Below are 16,538 nucleotides of genomic sequence, written 5' to 3' on the forward strand. Positions count from 1 at the left end.
TCCCTGAAGTGCCAGCAGAGATTGTGTCAACTAGACTCTCATCAAAGGCCTCATCGACACGACAGCCATCGGCACTGATCCTCAACAAACCCGGTGTGATGACTCCGATCTTAAACCAGAAAGAACTGGATAATATTCGGATTGTTCCAAACCAATCTGACTTCTGACCTATAATGCTGCCTGAATCATAATCATACACTGTTCGTTCATTGGCCAGAGGAGAACTGGCCCCCCCCGACTGAGCCTGGGTTCACCCACGTTTGTTTCTCCATTCTGTCACCTGATGGAGTTTGGGTTCCTTGCCACGGTCGCCTTTTTCCACCTTAGTTTCCATTGGCTTTTGGCTTGCTTAGTTGGGGACATTCAATTTAACATTTAATTATTCAACAATAATATTGATCTGCCTGCACTGACACTATTATACAAGAACTGAACTGAGCGATGACATTATGGTTTACTCCAGAGCGGCTATATATAAATGAACTAAATGAATAACCTTTTTTAAAACAAAAATGAAATATCACTAAACTTACTTAAGCTGGACTGTGACGCTATTTTCTTCTGGAAACAAACTTTTTTGCATTATTTTCCTGTTATCTCTGTAAAGCTCCTTTGAAAATCTCAATTGTAAAAAGTGCTATATAAATAAATGTGACTTGACTTGAAGTACTAGTGTGCTGCATACTGCACATACCATATCTAGATTTTGCATGTTATCTCTGAAATACAGATATTTAGCATTTTTAAAATGTAAAAACACTTGTAATTTTTCACACTAGTAATGTGTCTGATACAGTATCTGAGCATAACTCAAACATAGGGTACGTTTACATGACAATGATGTACTAAAAACTGAAGTTTTTCATTTGCGTTTTTTGCAAACGTATTATGCTGCCAGGCCAGTAGTTGGGGATGTCACTTTGTAACAGAACATTACATGCCTATAGAGTACAGACTATACAACGCCTATAGACTATAGACAAAACTTTATTTTTTTGTAGTTTACATTCAGACTATAACGGCCAAAGCACATAAAAAGTTTTCCGTTTTTAGTTTAAAGCAGTGTCGTGTAAACGGCAATACGGCACCCTAGTATGGTCGTAAGCTATTCCAAACATAACCAGAGATGTCAAGACGTGGAATGATTAAGAGCGGATTTAAAGACAACATATAACAGTAACTGTCCCAAACTTTCTCCATATCTGACATGACTTAAACCGTTCATGTAACTAAACATGTCTTGACTTAACTTCATAACTTATCTTCATAACTAATAACTTAACATGTCTCACCCAAGAACCTATATTATTTTCCATTGAACTTTCGGTTTCACGTTGTTTAATAAACTAAAATAAAATATGTTTTTAAATGTTTGCTTTTTCATCAGATAATGGGTTATGAGGAATACAAAAAAATACAAAAATACATATTTAAACAATAAATATATTATTATATATTTGCTTTTCATTGGATAATGGGTTTTATGGGATAAATCTAAATAAATACATTTAAATATTTTAAATGTTTGCTTTGCATCATATAATGGCTTATGTGGAAAATAATAAAATAAATAGTTAAATGTTTTATGCAATTCAAAATATATTTTTAAACAATTAACTTATTTTACATTTTTGCTTTTCAATGGATGTTTTAAGTGGATAGATTTAAATATTTAATATAATTTAAAAATGTTGCTTTTCATCAGATTAACTCTTTTCTATGATTATTTTGTCTCATGTCACATCGCAGACGTCGTTATATGTATTTCAAAAGCAATTTCATGTTGTCTTTAACTCGAGTTAATTTTACAGCCACTGATGTACACAAACTATAACAACAATAGAACGTATTAATGTCGTTTTGTGATGAGTTCCCCACGCTCACATGGTTGTGCTCACCGGTAGGGTGAGGGGGTCCATATTTTAAATACAGTTGGTGTTCAGTTGTGTGTGTGTGTGTGTGTGTGTGTGTGTGTGTGTGTGTGTGTGTGTGTGTTTTAGTACGCAGGTCTGTAGAGCAGTTGTCCATTGAAGAGTCTGCGCTGGATCTCTTTCCACAGCAGACTGCGTTCTCTTTTCGAACCCTTCATGAAGCCGCGGTTCTCCTGCGCGCGGCGCGACAGGTACGGGATGACCTCGTTCACGGGACCGTAGGGAACATACTTGTATACCGGGAATCCTGCCTGACCTGTTCGGAAAAACACACACACACCGGTAAACTTCAGCAGCACATTTAATTCTATTTATCAGCATCAATATTAAAGGGGATATGTATTATAGTTTTTACATTTTCAACATGTGTAATGTTTTGGTTTGAGGTCTGCAAAGTTACAAAGCACAAAGTCACTCCAGCAGGAGTTATTCTCTAGATCACGGTTTCTGAACTCCCTGAAACGCCTCCATTGTAGTGTTGAGTTTCTCACAGGAACAAACACGTCACAATATTCCTCATTTGAATAATTCCCGCCGAATGGCATACGCAGAATAAAGGGGCGGGGCCTGGTTGAGTTAGTTAGTAGTTAGTCTCAGCCTCAGACGTCACGCCCACGGAACGTTGGCTAAACGTCTGATGCATACGGTACACTTAACTGGAAACACTTCAGGAATGTCGAAGTCATCATCTGATTGGTTGAATTTTATCGGATTTCCGGGGGGGCGCGAGTGTCGCGTTTATTTTCGGTCCGCCGGGAAACAAAGCGCAGACGTGTGATTGCGGAAGAAAAACTGTTGTGTTTACATGAGTGACAATGAGCATTTATCAAGATCAGCTAAACGTAGGATTCTCAAAAGTATGCGAGGTTCACGGCATAGACTCTTTAAGAGATGTCCAGGAGTTTTGTTTGAGGCACTTAGTGGAGACTTGTTGCACGCCGGTCTGTTGTTGTGGGGACATTTCCACGCCCCGAAACGTGACGCTGAACGAAACGAACTGTAATTGGTTGTTTGACATGTCGGTCAAACTACCTTATGGGCGGGCCTTGGCCAAAGAAAGCTGCTATGAATTCCAGACCTTCAGCCGTCAGTCTGAAGGTCTGGCTACGCGAGACTAGTTAGTAGTGTAGAAACTCCCGGTTATAATAAGGGGGCGAGGCATTCAACAAACAGTTGAATTGACCAATCACAACACACTGATCTAGCCGACCAATCAGAGCACAGTACGCTTTTTAGAAGGAGGGGCTTCATAAAGTCAGGAACTAAACAGAGCGTTGCTGACAGACTGGGAAGAGAGGAGCTGCAACCGTTTAAAGGTGTTTTTTGACCATTCAAGCGTGAAAACCTATTCTAGTAGAGCCCAAAAACTAAATCTAACATTAAAGAGGACCTGTTATGCTCTTTTACAAAGTCTTGATGTCAACATCTGTTCCTTCCCACACTGCTCTTTTTCCACTCACCCAACGGGAAGCTGATCTGGTCGCACATTCCCAGCAGTTGGCCAAAGTAAACCTTATTCTCAGTGGGACAGAGACTCATCTCGTTCATTCTGTACAGAAACACACACACGCGTACATTAGCCACAGATACTGAGCTGAATGTGTTTTATGCATCTCTTCTTGGCTCTAGACTCACTTCTCCAGTGTGAATTTGACCGTATCCTCATTGTGAGACGCCACCATGACGTTGGCCATCCGGTTGAGGTTAATCTCCTCCAGAATGTACTCCAGACACCTTACAGAGAGAGGTAATGGTTAATAAAAGCTTCTAGGGCTCGATCAATGACAGCGACAGAAGAATAAAAGAAATTAATCCTGAAATATTTGCTTCTGTTTGTAGCCAAACAAGTCAAAACATTCCCATCACAATGTGCGTGCAGATATTCACAGTGTTATGATGACGCACATGTAGCGTGACATTGATGGGCAAAACAAGCTCAGCTCAGGTAAGCACAGGTGTGTTTGGTGTTGAATAAAGTATTCATTTGAGATGAGACAGCGAAACTCAATTAAATGGCACATTGTGTTTTCAATATACATTTAAACAATATATTTTTGCTTTTGATCCGATAATGGGTTATGTGGAATAAAATAAAATATATACATTTAAACAATTAAAATATTTGTTAAATGTTTGCTTTTCTTAAGATAATCAATGGGTTATGTGGACTCAAATAAAAGTAATTAAAATGTTCTAAAATATATGAATTGTTTAAATATACATACAATACGTTTATTTGTTTTATTCCACATAAACCATTATCCAATGAAAAGCAAATAATCAAAGATATATGACCTTTTTAAATATATATTTGATTTTCATCAGATAATAGGTTATGTGGAATAAAATAAAAATATTTAAAGAATTAATGTACTGTATAATTAAATGCTTGTTTTTGGATCACATAATGGGTTGTGGAATAAAAGTACTTAAATAATTAATAAAAATAAAAAAAGATATGTACCTTCCCCCACCACCCCAAAAACAATAGTTTCATCTTTCTCACATTATATTTAAGGTAGTGACATTAAAAAAAGTCATGGTTTAAATAGATGCACATGTCTTTTACAGTGTATTTCCTTATTGTACTATACAGTATACCATATTACTACGTTCTAGGCTAGAAATATTGAGCTTTATTTGAGCAATATAGTTATGTAACCGTTACATAACTAGATTGCTCAAATAAAGCTCAATATTTCTACAAGTTCACAAAAATCCACAGCAATCAAAGTATGAAAATACTGCTTGTAAGTTATATGGTGTGTGCGATCACGTTTTCATTTAAAGTATGCGTTTTAACTGCGAGGCACATACTTGTGGTACATCCTGTTGGTGGCCTCATAGTCGGGGTTGATGGGGTCTTCATAGCCAATCTCTGCCGCCCGAGATCTCTCCTGAGACATGTACGCTCCTCTGACCAGCTTAGCGCCGAAGTACCAGCCCTCCCGACGCGACAGCTCCACATCCACAGACACATTATTATACGCTTCCTACAAGCACAGGTGTTTATTTTATTGACTTTGTCATGGGATTTATCACACACGTACACAGAATTATTGCAATAAAACCATTAGAAAGTTGTAGGTAAGGTCTTCTGACAGTCATTTACCACTATAATACTATATCATGCTGACTCATTCTGTGGCTGCGGGACTTTTGAGATGTAAACATTATTGAAGATAAAGTAACATAAAAGCCTAAATCAAAAATTAAAAAGAAAAAGAAAAATTCTAGATCTCTCCGAGAGCCTACTCCTACTTTCAGAGAACGACTTATATATTGCTATTTATTTTATTTTATTTATTTATTTATTTAGATGGGACAGTGCATATTAATGAACGTACAATCAAAATTTATGTAAATAAGCCGGATTTAGCACAATGCTAGTTTCCATCCGTAGTCCCAGACATACAAAAAAAACAAAAAAAAAACAACATGCATAACTAATAAACATATAGAGCTACAAAACATTAAAAGTACCTATACTATATAAAATACTAATAGTAATACTTATTTAAGATGCGTAAATGCCTGTGCATAGACATCCCATGCTTGTTACTGTATAAAAATATAAATAAATCTACCTATCGAAATCTACCTTTTTACCTAATGGTCACATTTTTTATTATTATTCATCCATCTTTTTAAGCTGTCTGTTTATTAACGTCACACATGCAAAATGGAGTAAGCATACTCGCAATATTTACGTGCGAAAAACAAATAATTTCTAGCATTGCTAATCTGACATTTTGCATCCTAACACTAAAATGCGGTCAATGAAAACCAAAAAAAGTTACATGGTTCAGTTTAAACTGACTGTTGTACAACATTCAAAGGAAACCGTATCTATGTTTTTCTTCTCAGCAACGCAACTTTGCAGCAGTGCCACATACTCGGTGTGTGAGTCACTGTAAATATGGTAATCCTTTAATCATACACATTATGGTACGATAAATGAGAAGTCTGGGTGTGACAAAGATCGGCAGCTGATTTTGAGGGTGCGGACATGTGTGTGTGTTTAGCTTGAATTGGAATGTATGTGTGTGTGTGTGTGTGTGTGTTTGAGCGACTCACTTTAAGGTAGCACTGGTAGGTGTTGAAGATGTTGGGTTTTTCTCTGTTGAAGATCCTTTGCATCTCCAGGGTCAGTCTGCTGATGGCCGGCTGGAAATATGTCTGTTCTGCGTCCACCATCAGCCTCACGCCGTTCTCCACAGCGTGCTGGAACACACACATACACACACATTCAGTTATTACATGCCTTTCAGCTGTAACAGTGCACTTCAGTAAACACAGTTACATAACCATCACGCCTGCAGGAGAGCTTTATTTCCACCACAACACTGCTGTCATGGTCAACAACAGACTATTAGGACTGGGAACAAACTAAACACTTCTCAGACTGGAAACAGCTGGATAAACAAGAACTGTTGAAGTCAGAAAAAAAAAAAAAAAACATAATATAAAATGCATGCGAGAACAAAGAATTAAAAAATATATCATCAAGTATATATTGTACAGTATAAAATGTAAAACAACGGTTTACATTTATTTGTATTATTTGATTTTTAAAATATAATTTAACAATAACATAAATGTACATGTAATATCACATTTATATATTACTTTTAAATTTTACATATTTTAGAACAAAAATGTCATTATATTTTTATATACATATATACACACACACACACACACACATATACATATATTAACACATAAAACATTTTACAATTTGTATTTATTTTTACTTTTTGTTTTGAATGGTTTTTACATCAGACACCGTGTGTGTGTGTGTTGTGTGTGTGTGTGTGTGTGTGTGTGTGTGCATATACAGTATATGTTTTTTTTGGCCAATCAAAACCATAATAATCTTTACTGAAAGTACTCGTATAAATGTGATCTATTCACTGAATTGTTTCAGTTTCAGAATTCACAAGCCGAAATGCTGTAGGCTGTAGATAAATGACTTCAGCATTTGCAAAGATATCTCACAAATCTTTTATTTAACACAGCAGTCTTTATAGAGATTAAGACTGGAACATTTTGTATTTGGTTTATTCTAACTCTTCCTTGAGTTTGACATTGTATTTTTAAAACATTTTACTCTATAATGCTTTTGTCTGCTTATCTCACAGAAGATAAAGAGTCAGTCTTGTGACAATGAGGCTGTAAAGAATATTTACATTGTTAAAATGTCCAGAACACACGTTCCTAAAGTCTCCTAAGCAATAAGAAGCTAAGGCAAGTCGATGGGAAGGTTTTTGTCAGTTGTATCGTCCACCTGACTACATTCTAGTGGCGTTTAACATGTACGGTCAAGGTTAACAAACAAGGTTAACCGAGTGATACTTTTCCGGCAGAATAATTTCTACTTATCTATTTATCAAAGTCTCCTTGGACAAAAATAGATGTGCAAATACAAACCAGAGGGAAAATGAGACACTTTTGCGTTAGAGTAAGAAATGTGTTTGGTTAATGTCTGATCAGGGTCAAGTCAGTCTGAGATAGTAATGTCAAACATCAAATGCACACACACACACACACCGAGTGTAAAAAAGCGCAACCGCCTGATTTCTGTCGTAACATCTATGTTAACTTTAGATGTGCCAATCCCCACCAAACAGTCCAAGAAATCTAAGATCATTTACCTGACAGCATCTACTGAGTAACTTTTTGAAGTTTTGGTGAGAATACCTTGGCTAGGACGTCCATTCTCTGTAGCATCCTCTTCATCTGTTTCTCCTCTTCATCAGTGAATTTGCTCAACAGAGGCTCCAGGTGACCACTCTTTGGAAACACACAGAGTTCGTATGAGCAGAGTAGCGTTTGTGTGCTTTAGACACATTTTTTGTGTGTGCCTGTGTGTGTGCGTTACCTCCATGTTAGGAATCACAAGCAAGTTGGAGATTTTGGTTCTGTCGTTGATGAGACTGTTCCAGTCCAATAGATCAATGGTTCTACAAGAACAAAAGAGAAACATGGTCAAACACACACACACACACTTTAGGGACCGAGAAATCAGTTAAAGTGACAGATGAGGAATTTTACCCTGATGAACCCAGTTTCTCTCCAGTAAACCAGTTTTCAACGTCTGATTTAGCACCTACTCCCAGTTTGATCAAACTGTCCTGCAGATAAACAAAATAAAAAAGACAAAGAAAGATATATGTAAATGTTTACATTTTTAAATGAATATAAGTTTGAGGTCAGTAAGATTTTTTTATGTTTTTGAAAGAAGTCTCTTTGCTCACCGAGGCTGCATTTATTTGATAAAAAGATTGAGAAACATTACTTTTATTAATATTATATTTATTTGAATATATTGTATAATGTCACTTATTCCTGTGTTATATATGAGAAAGATGAATTTTCAGTATTATTACTCCAGTCTTCTAATATGTTGATTGGCTTATTACGATATTATCTTATTATCAATGTTGGAAACCGTTGTGCTGCGCATAATTTTTGTGGAAACGGTGAAACATTTTACTTTCAGGATTATTTGAATAGAACGTTTAAAAGAACAGAACACACATTTGTTTTATTTTAGTATGTTAAATTACACTTTTTTAATAATACAAAAATAATTGTACAAAGTCAAAATAAATTGTAAAATGGTTTTAAACATCAAAAATCAAAATAGACCCCCCTTTTTCTAAAACACAAATTTCATTTTCTAACTAACATTATTTCCTGCTGAATAATATTGTTCTCTTTAAAATGTCATAGTACAAATTATAATAGCATTGCAATGTTGTCTTTAAATTTGCGAAAGCAAACAAATTATTGACCACACTAAATTAGTTTAACATTCCAAAAACCTGTCAATAATCTACTTTTCATACGCATTATAAACTGCCAGTTATAAACTATTATAGACTTTGCAAAACACAAACCTGCAGTTGTTGAAGTTCTAGCTTCTGCTCGAGGATTGCCATGCCGTCTTTCCCCTGATGGGCGGCCAACAGGTTGAAGAACCTCCTCCACTTCACCAGCACCTCAGAGAACTGAAGCTTTAAGACAGAACCAATCAAGATCAATCCCACAGATCAGCTGATTTGGAAGAAAATTGAAAGAGTAAAAAAAAAAAGAAAAAAAAAAAGAGAATTACCAGGAACTGCGGCCGGCCCAGTGCGGTCATCTTAATGGCAGAGAATCCATCGACAGAGCTTCCGGCTAAAATACACAGACATCAACACAAATACGTCAATGAACATAGCCTGATATTAAAGGGCCCCTATTGTACTATTTTAGAGATTCCTAATTTTGTTTAAGAGGCTTACAAGCATCTAAGGTCAAAAAACACTTTAATTTTCTCATAATTTACAGCATCACCTCATTTTTCACAGTGTCTGAAACGGTTGGATAAAGGATTCGGTCTTCCTGAGAGCCTACTCTGCCCTGATTGGTCAGACGACCCAGTCTGTTGTGATTGGTCAACTCTGCCCTGATTGGTCAGATGGTCCAGTACTCTGATTGGTCAACTCTGCCTTGATTGGTCAGATGGTCCAGTACTCTGCTCTGATTGGTCAGATGACCCAGTCTGTTGTGATTGGTCAACTCTGTCCTGATTGGTCAGATGGTCCAGTCTGTTGTGATTGGTCTACTCTGTTGATTGGTCAGATGACCCAGTCGGTTGATTGGTCTACTCTGCTCTGATTGGTCAGATGGTATAGTCTGTTGATTGGTCTACCATGTACTGTGAGTCTCGGAAACGAATCGGCCATTACCATTATTGCTTAATCTGGATTTCAGCGTCGATTTCACCGTATGAATTCGAGCCTTCATCCTTTTGCAAAGTGTATTTGCCCTGGCAGTGCAGAACACACAGCATCTTTTCAACATGTCTCTCTCAGGCTTCATCAGCTACAACTACAGTGTTTAAGGGTCAAAGTATGCTGGAATTATGCAGATTTGTTACAGGAAGTAAAACTGGAATTACTGACTGCTTTAGGCTGCTCAGAAACTTTGCAGACCTTTTATATTTACAAACCGCTAAATTACACACTACATGAAAGGTAATATCCAAAATTCAGAATAAGCTAAATAGGGGCACAGAAGACAAATTAATATTCCTCTCACCAGAAGCTTTAATGCAGTTGATGAATGTCTCCATGTGATGGTCACACTTGGCTTCATCTGCGTAGAAATATGTACGAGCGCTGATCACTCCTCCACGCCGATCTCCAAACTGCCGATGAGCTTTGTACTTTTTCTCACGATGATCCATACCTGAATACAGATTTAATAAAAATCAGTCAATTTTTGAGATGCTGGTTTGGAAACATCCCTCCGTTTTAACCATAAGTGTCGCATTATGTTGCAAAAAGCTGTCAGAAAATCATTATGATGCTGAAATTAAATAAGTTTCCTCACAGAATGCACACAATGAAAAATGTTTTACTTCCATAAATTATGTATTTTTTGTGCATCACATAATTTAAAAAGATAATAGAACCAGTTTTGATTTCATGTTGAAATTACTAGGAATGTCATGCACATTTACAATAAAACATTATTATCATTAATGCTGAACAGCTTTATGCAACATGATGGCTGTGGCCAAAACCTTGCACCGCATAATGTTTTTTAATACCTTACAGAGGAAAGGTTTTCATCTGAGATACAGAATACCCCACAGACTTAAAAAACATGAGCTTGCAAAGATAATCTCAGCCCCTTCACCAGGAGAGCCCACAGTTAAACCAGCTTCAACCAGTCTAAACGAGTGAAACGGCTAGAGCCCATAAAACACACACACACACACACACACACACACACACACACACACACAGCAGTCTATTTCAGCCTCGATGACTGCTAACACAGCATGAAGTGTTGCTCGCCTGTCACATTACTAACGTTACTTAAAAACCCAGCCAGATGAAACCCAACAAACTGTCAACACCCTTCCAGCCCTGAAATAAAATGGAAAACACTGTACACTCATGGTCCTGAGGTAAGCATGCACTGATGTTCACTGAAAATACAACAAAACAAAACAATTGTTCATTAAAGCAATAAGCCCTCCGAATCTGTGATTTACAGTGAATTGAGAACAGCTAAGGGGCGTTGTTAGGCACGACACAGAGCGGAGTATACTATAAACAACATAATATATACAATATATAATCCTAGTAGGATGCTTAAACAGTTTTTTATATATTTAGTAACACTGAACCGACTCAGTTAGGGATGAATTTGACATTTATCATGATAGCATATGCCTGGTTTATTTCTCATTTAGTTAAAAAAATTATGTAGTCAATTTATTGTACTTACCATGACTCTCTTTCTCAGCCTCAGAAACACAGGAACTGAAAAACAAGGCAAAAAGCACGTTTAAGTGGCAAGTTGTGTTTTATGAACGCTAGTTGAGGTTTCTGCAAACAAGTCACCTTTAAACCAGGACATTTTACATTTGAACTCCAGTCAACTCTATTGGATCAGGTGATAAATTCACTTGGGACCGTGAAATTATGCGAAACACACCGGACACTCTGGCAGTGACACAAACGCTGGTCCGCTCCAGATTTCAGTCACATGCGTCATACACTTTGCAACACAAGTCTCAGTCAATAGACAGTTCAATCAATAAAGAATCCATGTCAGATATATTTAGAAATGAGTTGAGAATGTTAAAACGACAATTTAGCTCTCCGGCTGTGAGGGAAATTAAAACGATCCAACGCAAATTGGCACAATGCAAATAACTGAAACTGGCAACTCTAATGTGAAAGCTCAGTTGAGGCATGTGAATGAGAAGCATGACAGACAGGTATTCGACCTGACCTTCTGTACAAACAACAAGTCATAGGGCCGCAAGCATGACAACTGCAACTGCTTCTGATCACATGATCCACGCTGCTATTAATGCAGACACGGATTCAACTGAGCAAACATTATTTCAATGCTGCAAATACTGCTTGCAAAAAAATGGAGGCGGTTTATTTTTAATATACAGATGCATATTTTTAGCAGGTGCAATAGGCAGTTATTATAGTTAACTAAAACTATTAAAAACATCTGTTAATTAAAATAAAGCTGAAATCAAATAAAATATAAATATAAGTTGAAATAAGTTGAAAAACTAGAAATGTTGCCCTGGCAAATAAAAAAAACTAAAACTGGAATAAAAAAAGAAATTAAACCTAAATAGAAACATTTACAAAAAAATTTTAAATAAATGACAAAAGCACATTACGAAAATGACTAAAAAAATTAAACATTTTCATTACTTTAAATAAATAAAATGTTAACGGAAATAAAATAAAATGTAAAAAACTAGCTGCCAAGGAAACATTTCTCATTTACATTTAGTTTGACTTAAACTAAACTACCTAAAACAGAAATAAAATATTAATAAATAAAACTTTATAGACATTTACATAGCAGCAGAATATATAAAATGAAAATATTAATATATATATATTTATATATACATTAAATAAAATCTCAACTCACATGATTTAAGGAACCATTCATGTCTGGAGCCTCAAAAGCATGAGTAACATAGTAGTGATTGATTCATGGTTTACAACAGATGATAATTATACCCTAAAGCAATTGACTTTTATTGCGCTGAAGTTAAGTGCATGTTGTAACTGGTTTTATTGGAGTATTTTTCTCTTGTTTGGGAAATCACTGGCTGTAAAATGTCTAGTTCTCAGTATCCCATTAATTTCATATTACAGAGAACAACTGTATCTATATTTTTAATAACCATGCTTTTGAATACGGTATTATTGTAATAGATGCAATTCCGTTTATTGCTTTGCGTTTCTTCCGGTCAATCCTATTCACATGTTAGTCACATAAAACAATGGCTCAGCGTTCCTAAAAAACTGTTTTGAAACTTTTCAGCATAAGTTTCATGTTAAGCTGATTCCTGAAAGCTTTTGCATCTGTTCTGAACCTTTTGTGTTCCTCGTGCTAATTAAATACTAGTTCTTGTCTAACCCAAAACACCTTACATAACCTACGCAGTGTGTGTGTGTGTGTGTGTGTGTATGTGTGTGTGTGTGTGTGTGTGTGTGTGTGTGTGTGTGTGTGTGTGTGTGTGTGTGTGTGGTTACTCTTTTTCCACCGGACGAAATGTGAGCACTTTCCCACAGGACAGGGTTGAAACAAGCCTCCCTTTTGTGTTACTAACTTGTGAGCCTTGACTGATTCTGAAAGGGATATATATTAAACTGGCAGCTCAAAGCGTAGTCCTGAATAAAGCATTAACCTCATTTCTACAGTGATTTTTATACTGTGTGCGCCACACCTTCAAATGACAATTGATCTCCGAGTTTCTCAATACGCTGGCCTGGGTTTCCTGGCTCAACCTCATGTGACTGCATTCCGCAAGAGGAGACGGAAAAACACCTCCATCTATGAGCCAATCAGGCGGTGGGCCATGGCTGAAACTGACCAATGGGGAAGAGTGTAATCGGAGGACACAGTTTACACTAGTGGAGTCAAAAGGGTTACATGGTTCAAAACAATGTCATCGCATTACTGTACATGATTACACAACTTACGTTTTTTTTTTCGTTTTTTTACGCTGATTTTTTTAATCTGCTGATTTCTGCTCTTGGCTTTCTCAGTCAAACTCTCTCTATCGCTGACAGAAGACTGTTAAAGCAGTTTTGGCTCTAAGATGAGACTTGCCGTTGACAGGCTTTACTGGTTTTGGATGCCAGCCTAAATTGGATATCTTCTGACATGATCTGGCATCCGGGTTTAGATCTGATATTTCACAATGTGGACTTAAGAGACTCGAACAGTAGGATGAAGGAAAGGAAAGGAAACCTCTTTGGTTGATACTCACTCCATCTCCTTCTTCTCAGCCTCTTCTTGAGTTAGGTCCTCCTCTACGCTGTAGTCCAGAACCGAGCCCACGCCAAACGCCTGGTTCTTCTCGATCAGAGGTTTGATGGCGTTCTGGTCCTCACCCGCAACGAACTGACCGTAGAAGGTCATCTTCATTAGTTTCTCGAAGAGCCGCTGGCCAAAAATCTTTTTACTGAGGTCCATCAGCTGCGGATGGGAAAAAGTGAGCAATATAATAAATAAAACAGACAAGTTGCAAATTATTTCTACATTATATCTAATATATATATATATAAAAAAAAAAAAAAGAGAAACATAAGAATTTTTTTTAAATTATACATACATATTATATATTAATATTATACATGTATATGTGCGTTTATATATATATATATATATATATTTTTTTTTTTTTAGGGATGCACGATATATCGGGCGAAAATACAGGAAATTCAGGAAAATACAGTTGAGAGCAACATGTGCAGCGCAACTGTTATATAAGATACAGAAAATGATGAGTCATGAATCATAATTGTGGGGTGGGGGGGGGGTTACACTTGGGACATGCTTTTAATGGGGAGACTTTCGTTTTTTGGTAATCAGGCTCTCAAAAATTATATAAAATTTGGATTTAGATTTATAGGCCAATATATCAGTTATCAGCTGTCAAATATCAAAAATTATGGGACACAATTTTCATATCGATACATCCCTAATATATATATATATCCACACATACAAACATATATCCACACACACACACTCTAAAATGACACATCTCAGAAAATTTCAAATAATATTGATCTAATAAATCTAATAAATTGTGTGCATTCAAACAATACTCTTCAATGAGAGAGAAAAAGCATTCACTGCAACTAAAAGTTTTTCAAAAAATCAAAAGTAACTCGCCTCTTTATTTTTGTCAACCAGGAAGTCAAAGGTGCAGAGTTTGAACACCAGCAGGCTTCTGAGCAGCTCGAGTGTGTCTTTGCTCTTATAGGCTTCTTGTGTGTTGTCGAAGTCCACGGAGATCTTCTGGCTGTCCGTGTGCGCTTTCCCGCTGATGAGGTCCACGTCGCAGGGCTTCTCCACGATGGTACAGCTCGGGTCCAGCCTGTCTTCCGTCTTCAGCTCTTTGTGCTGCGTGGATGCTGCCGTGGACCGAAGCCTCGAGCCAAACAACTGACCCGGCTTTACTCTGGCCAAAGCGGGGATAACTTTAGAGTAAGACATGTTTGATGAAGGGAGATAGGATAGAGGAAATATTGAAGTGGTACCAATGAGTGGTACTTCTGGTAACGACGGAGTTGTCTAGATGAATGAGATGGAACCTCCCCCGGACGGGAGGGTCATTAAAGCGCGCTCTGGAAATATGCAAAGTGTTTTCAGCGCGTTCTGAGTGGCGATTGGCTTATGATCTGTGACGAGCCACGAGACAGACTGGCTCACTTGCGTCATTGGATGTACTAAATTAATTGGATGTGCTCCATGTTCATGTTCATAGACATAGTACACATAGTACTATCTATGTATATGTTAATAATAGTGCTACATAGATCATAGTAGGCTACATAGTTCATAGTACATAATAATGTTCAGTTCATTTTGTTCTGAACACCGGATTAAAATAAAACAAGTGAAGCTTAATATAAATAATGCGTAGGCCTAGATACTGGATAAATACAATAGAATTTGTTCAATTGTTTAAAGGGTGGTAAAATGCCCTTTTCACAAGATGTAAAATAAATCTCTGATGTCCCCAGAGTGTGTGTGTGTGTGTGTGTGTGTGTGTGTGTGTGTGTGTGTGTGTGTGTGTGTGTGTGTGTGTGTGTGTGTGTGTGTGTGTGTGTGTGTGTGTGTGAAGTTTTAGCTCAAAATACCCCACAGATATTTTTATATAGCATGTTAAAGTTTTGACTTTTTGAGAGTTTGCAAAAACGCAGCGTTTTGTGCCTGGCCCTTTAAATGCAAATGAGCTGCTGCAGAGGGCGGGGTTTCAAGAGCTCATGTGTTTTATGCTTCTGCGTCAAATCGACAGCGTACCTCTCCCCTTCTGCGTCGACGCGAACCCCTCTCCGCCCCCTCCGCCTTAGCTCGACGTGCACCTCCAAAAAATTGTAACTACGCGTCGAGGCGACGCAGACCACAAGGGCTGTGATTGGTCACACCCCCACCCCCCTAGCGTTCTGGCGGTGAAATGCAGGATGCAACACAACCCGACGCAGAACCATAAAACGGCCAGGACGTCGTAGGAGTGACGGCGTAGCTACGGCGTGGAGTACGACGCAGAAGCATAAAACAGGCTTTAGCAGCTGCGATTACCTCACGGACACACACACACTAAAATGATAGAAACTGTTCTGCCTTTAATGTTAAAACAGAGTCAGACAAAGATGGAGAGACTCAAGAAGAAGTGACAACATGTAGAAGCAACAGGACGTCTCTGAATGGTTAGTTTGTGAATTTATGTTGCTGATGTGGAGTTAACTATCTTCAATTAGCATATTCTGTCATGGTAATCTATAAATCGCTCGTTGTGAGATGCACACACACAGAGTGACTTTCTATTGCATGTGAAAAGATGGATGCTAAAGTTTGAGCTGACTCATAAATGTACTCTTATACAACAACTCTCCCTCTTGTCAACATGGACTGTGTGTTCAGGGGGCGGGGCTTATGTACATTTTAGGGTTGGTGATGTCACTAACCCGGGAGGAATGTCGTGTAGTTCATACCAGCCGTTTGTTGTAGTCCTTTTCTTTAAAAGCAAATATCTTCCTT

General features: G+C 37.4%; 1 protein-coding gene across 2 annotated transcripts; it reads right to left on the reverse strand.

Annotated features, from left to right (window-relative positions):
• Positions 1 to 1,402: 1,402 nt before the first annotated feature.
• On the reverse strand, positions 1,403 to 15,101 carry prodha (proline dehydrogenase (oxidase) 1a). 2 transcript variants are annotated; one of them, XM_079586990.1, is made up of 15 exons: positions 14,667 to 15,100; positions 13,756 to 13,964; positions 11,223 to 11,257; positions 10,023 to 10,172; positions 9,052 to 9,116; positions 8,837 to 8,953; positions 7,989 to 8,068; positions 7,816 to 7,897; positions 7,635 to 7,727; positions 6,009 to 6,155; positions 4,749 to 4,924; positions 3,567 to 3,665; positions 3,392 to 3,480; positions 1,987 to 2,187; positions 1,813 to 1,944 (listed from the first exon to the last, which is right to left on the reverse strand). In XM_079586990.1, exons 1-14 carry the CDS (start codon positions 14,988 to 14,990, stop codon positions 1,997 to 1,999), a joined length of 1,857 nt encoding a protein of 618 aa, XP_079443116.1. In that variant the 5' UTR covers positions 14,991 to 15,100; the 3' UTR covers positions 1,813 to 1,944; positions 1,987 to 1,996. The 2 variants fall into 2 exon arrangements, with proteins under 2 accessions (XP_079443115.1, XP_079443116.1); XM_079586989.1 differs by having other exon boundaries at positions 1,403 to 2,187; positions 14,667 to 15,101.
• Between the last annotated feature and the right edge of the window lie 1,437 nt (positions 15,102 to 16,538).

The sequence above is a fragment of the Phoxinus phoxinus genome (assembly GCF_949152265.1).
Source record: "Phoxinus phoxinus genome assembly, chromosome: 17".
NCBI lineage: Eukaryota > Metazoa > Chordata > Actinopteri > Cypriniformes > Leuciscidae > Phoxinus > Phoxinus phoxinus.

What these genes read in the sequence shown, in the direction of transcription:
- prodha (XM_079586989.1), bottom strand. Translation starts at nt 14,990, where the DNA reads ATGTCTTACTCTAAAGTTATCCCCGCTTTGGCCAGAGTAAAGCCGGGT. An exon ending in TAGAACTTCAACAACTGCAG is followed by an intron (nt 8,069 to 8,836) that starts GTTTGTGTTTTG and finishes GTTTATCTGCAG; the next exon opens with GACAGTTTGATCAAACTGGG. An exon ending in TTGTGATTCCTAACATGGAG is followed by an intron (nt 7,728 to 7,815) that starts GTAACGCACACA and finishes GTGTTTCCAAAG; the next exon opens with AGTGGTCACCTGGAGCCTCT.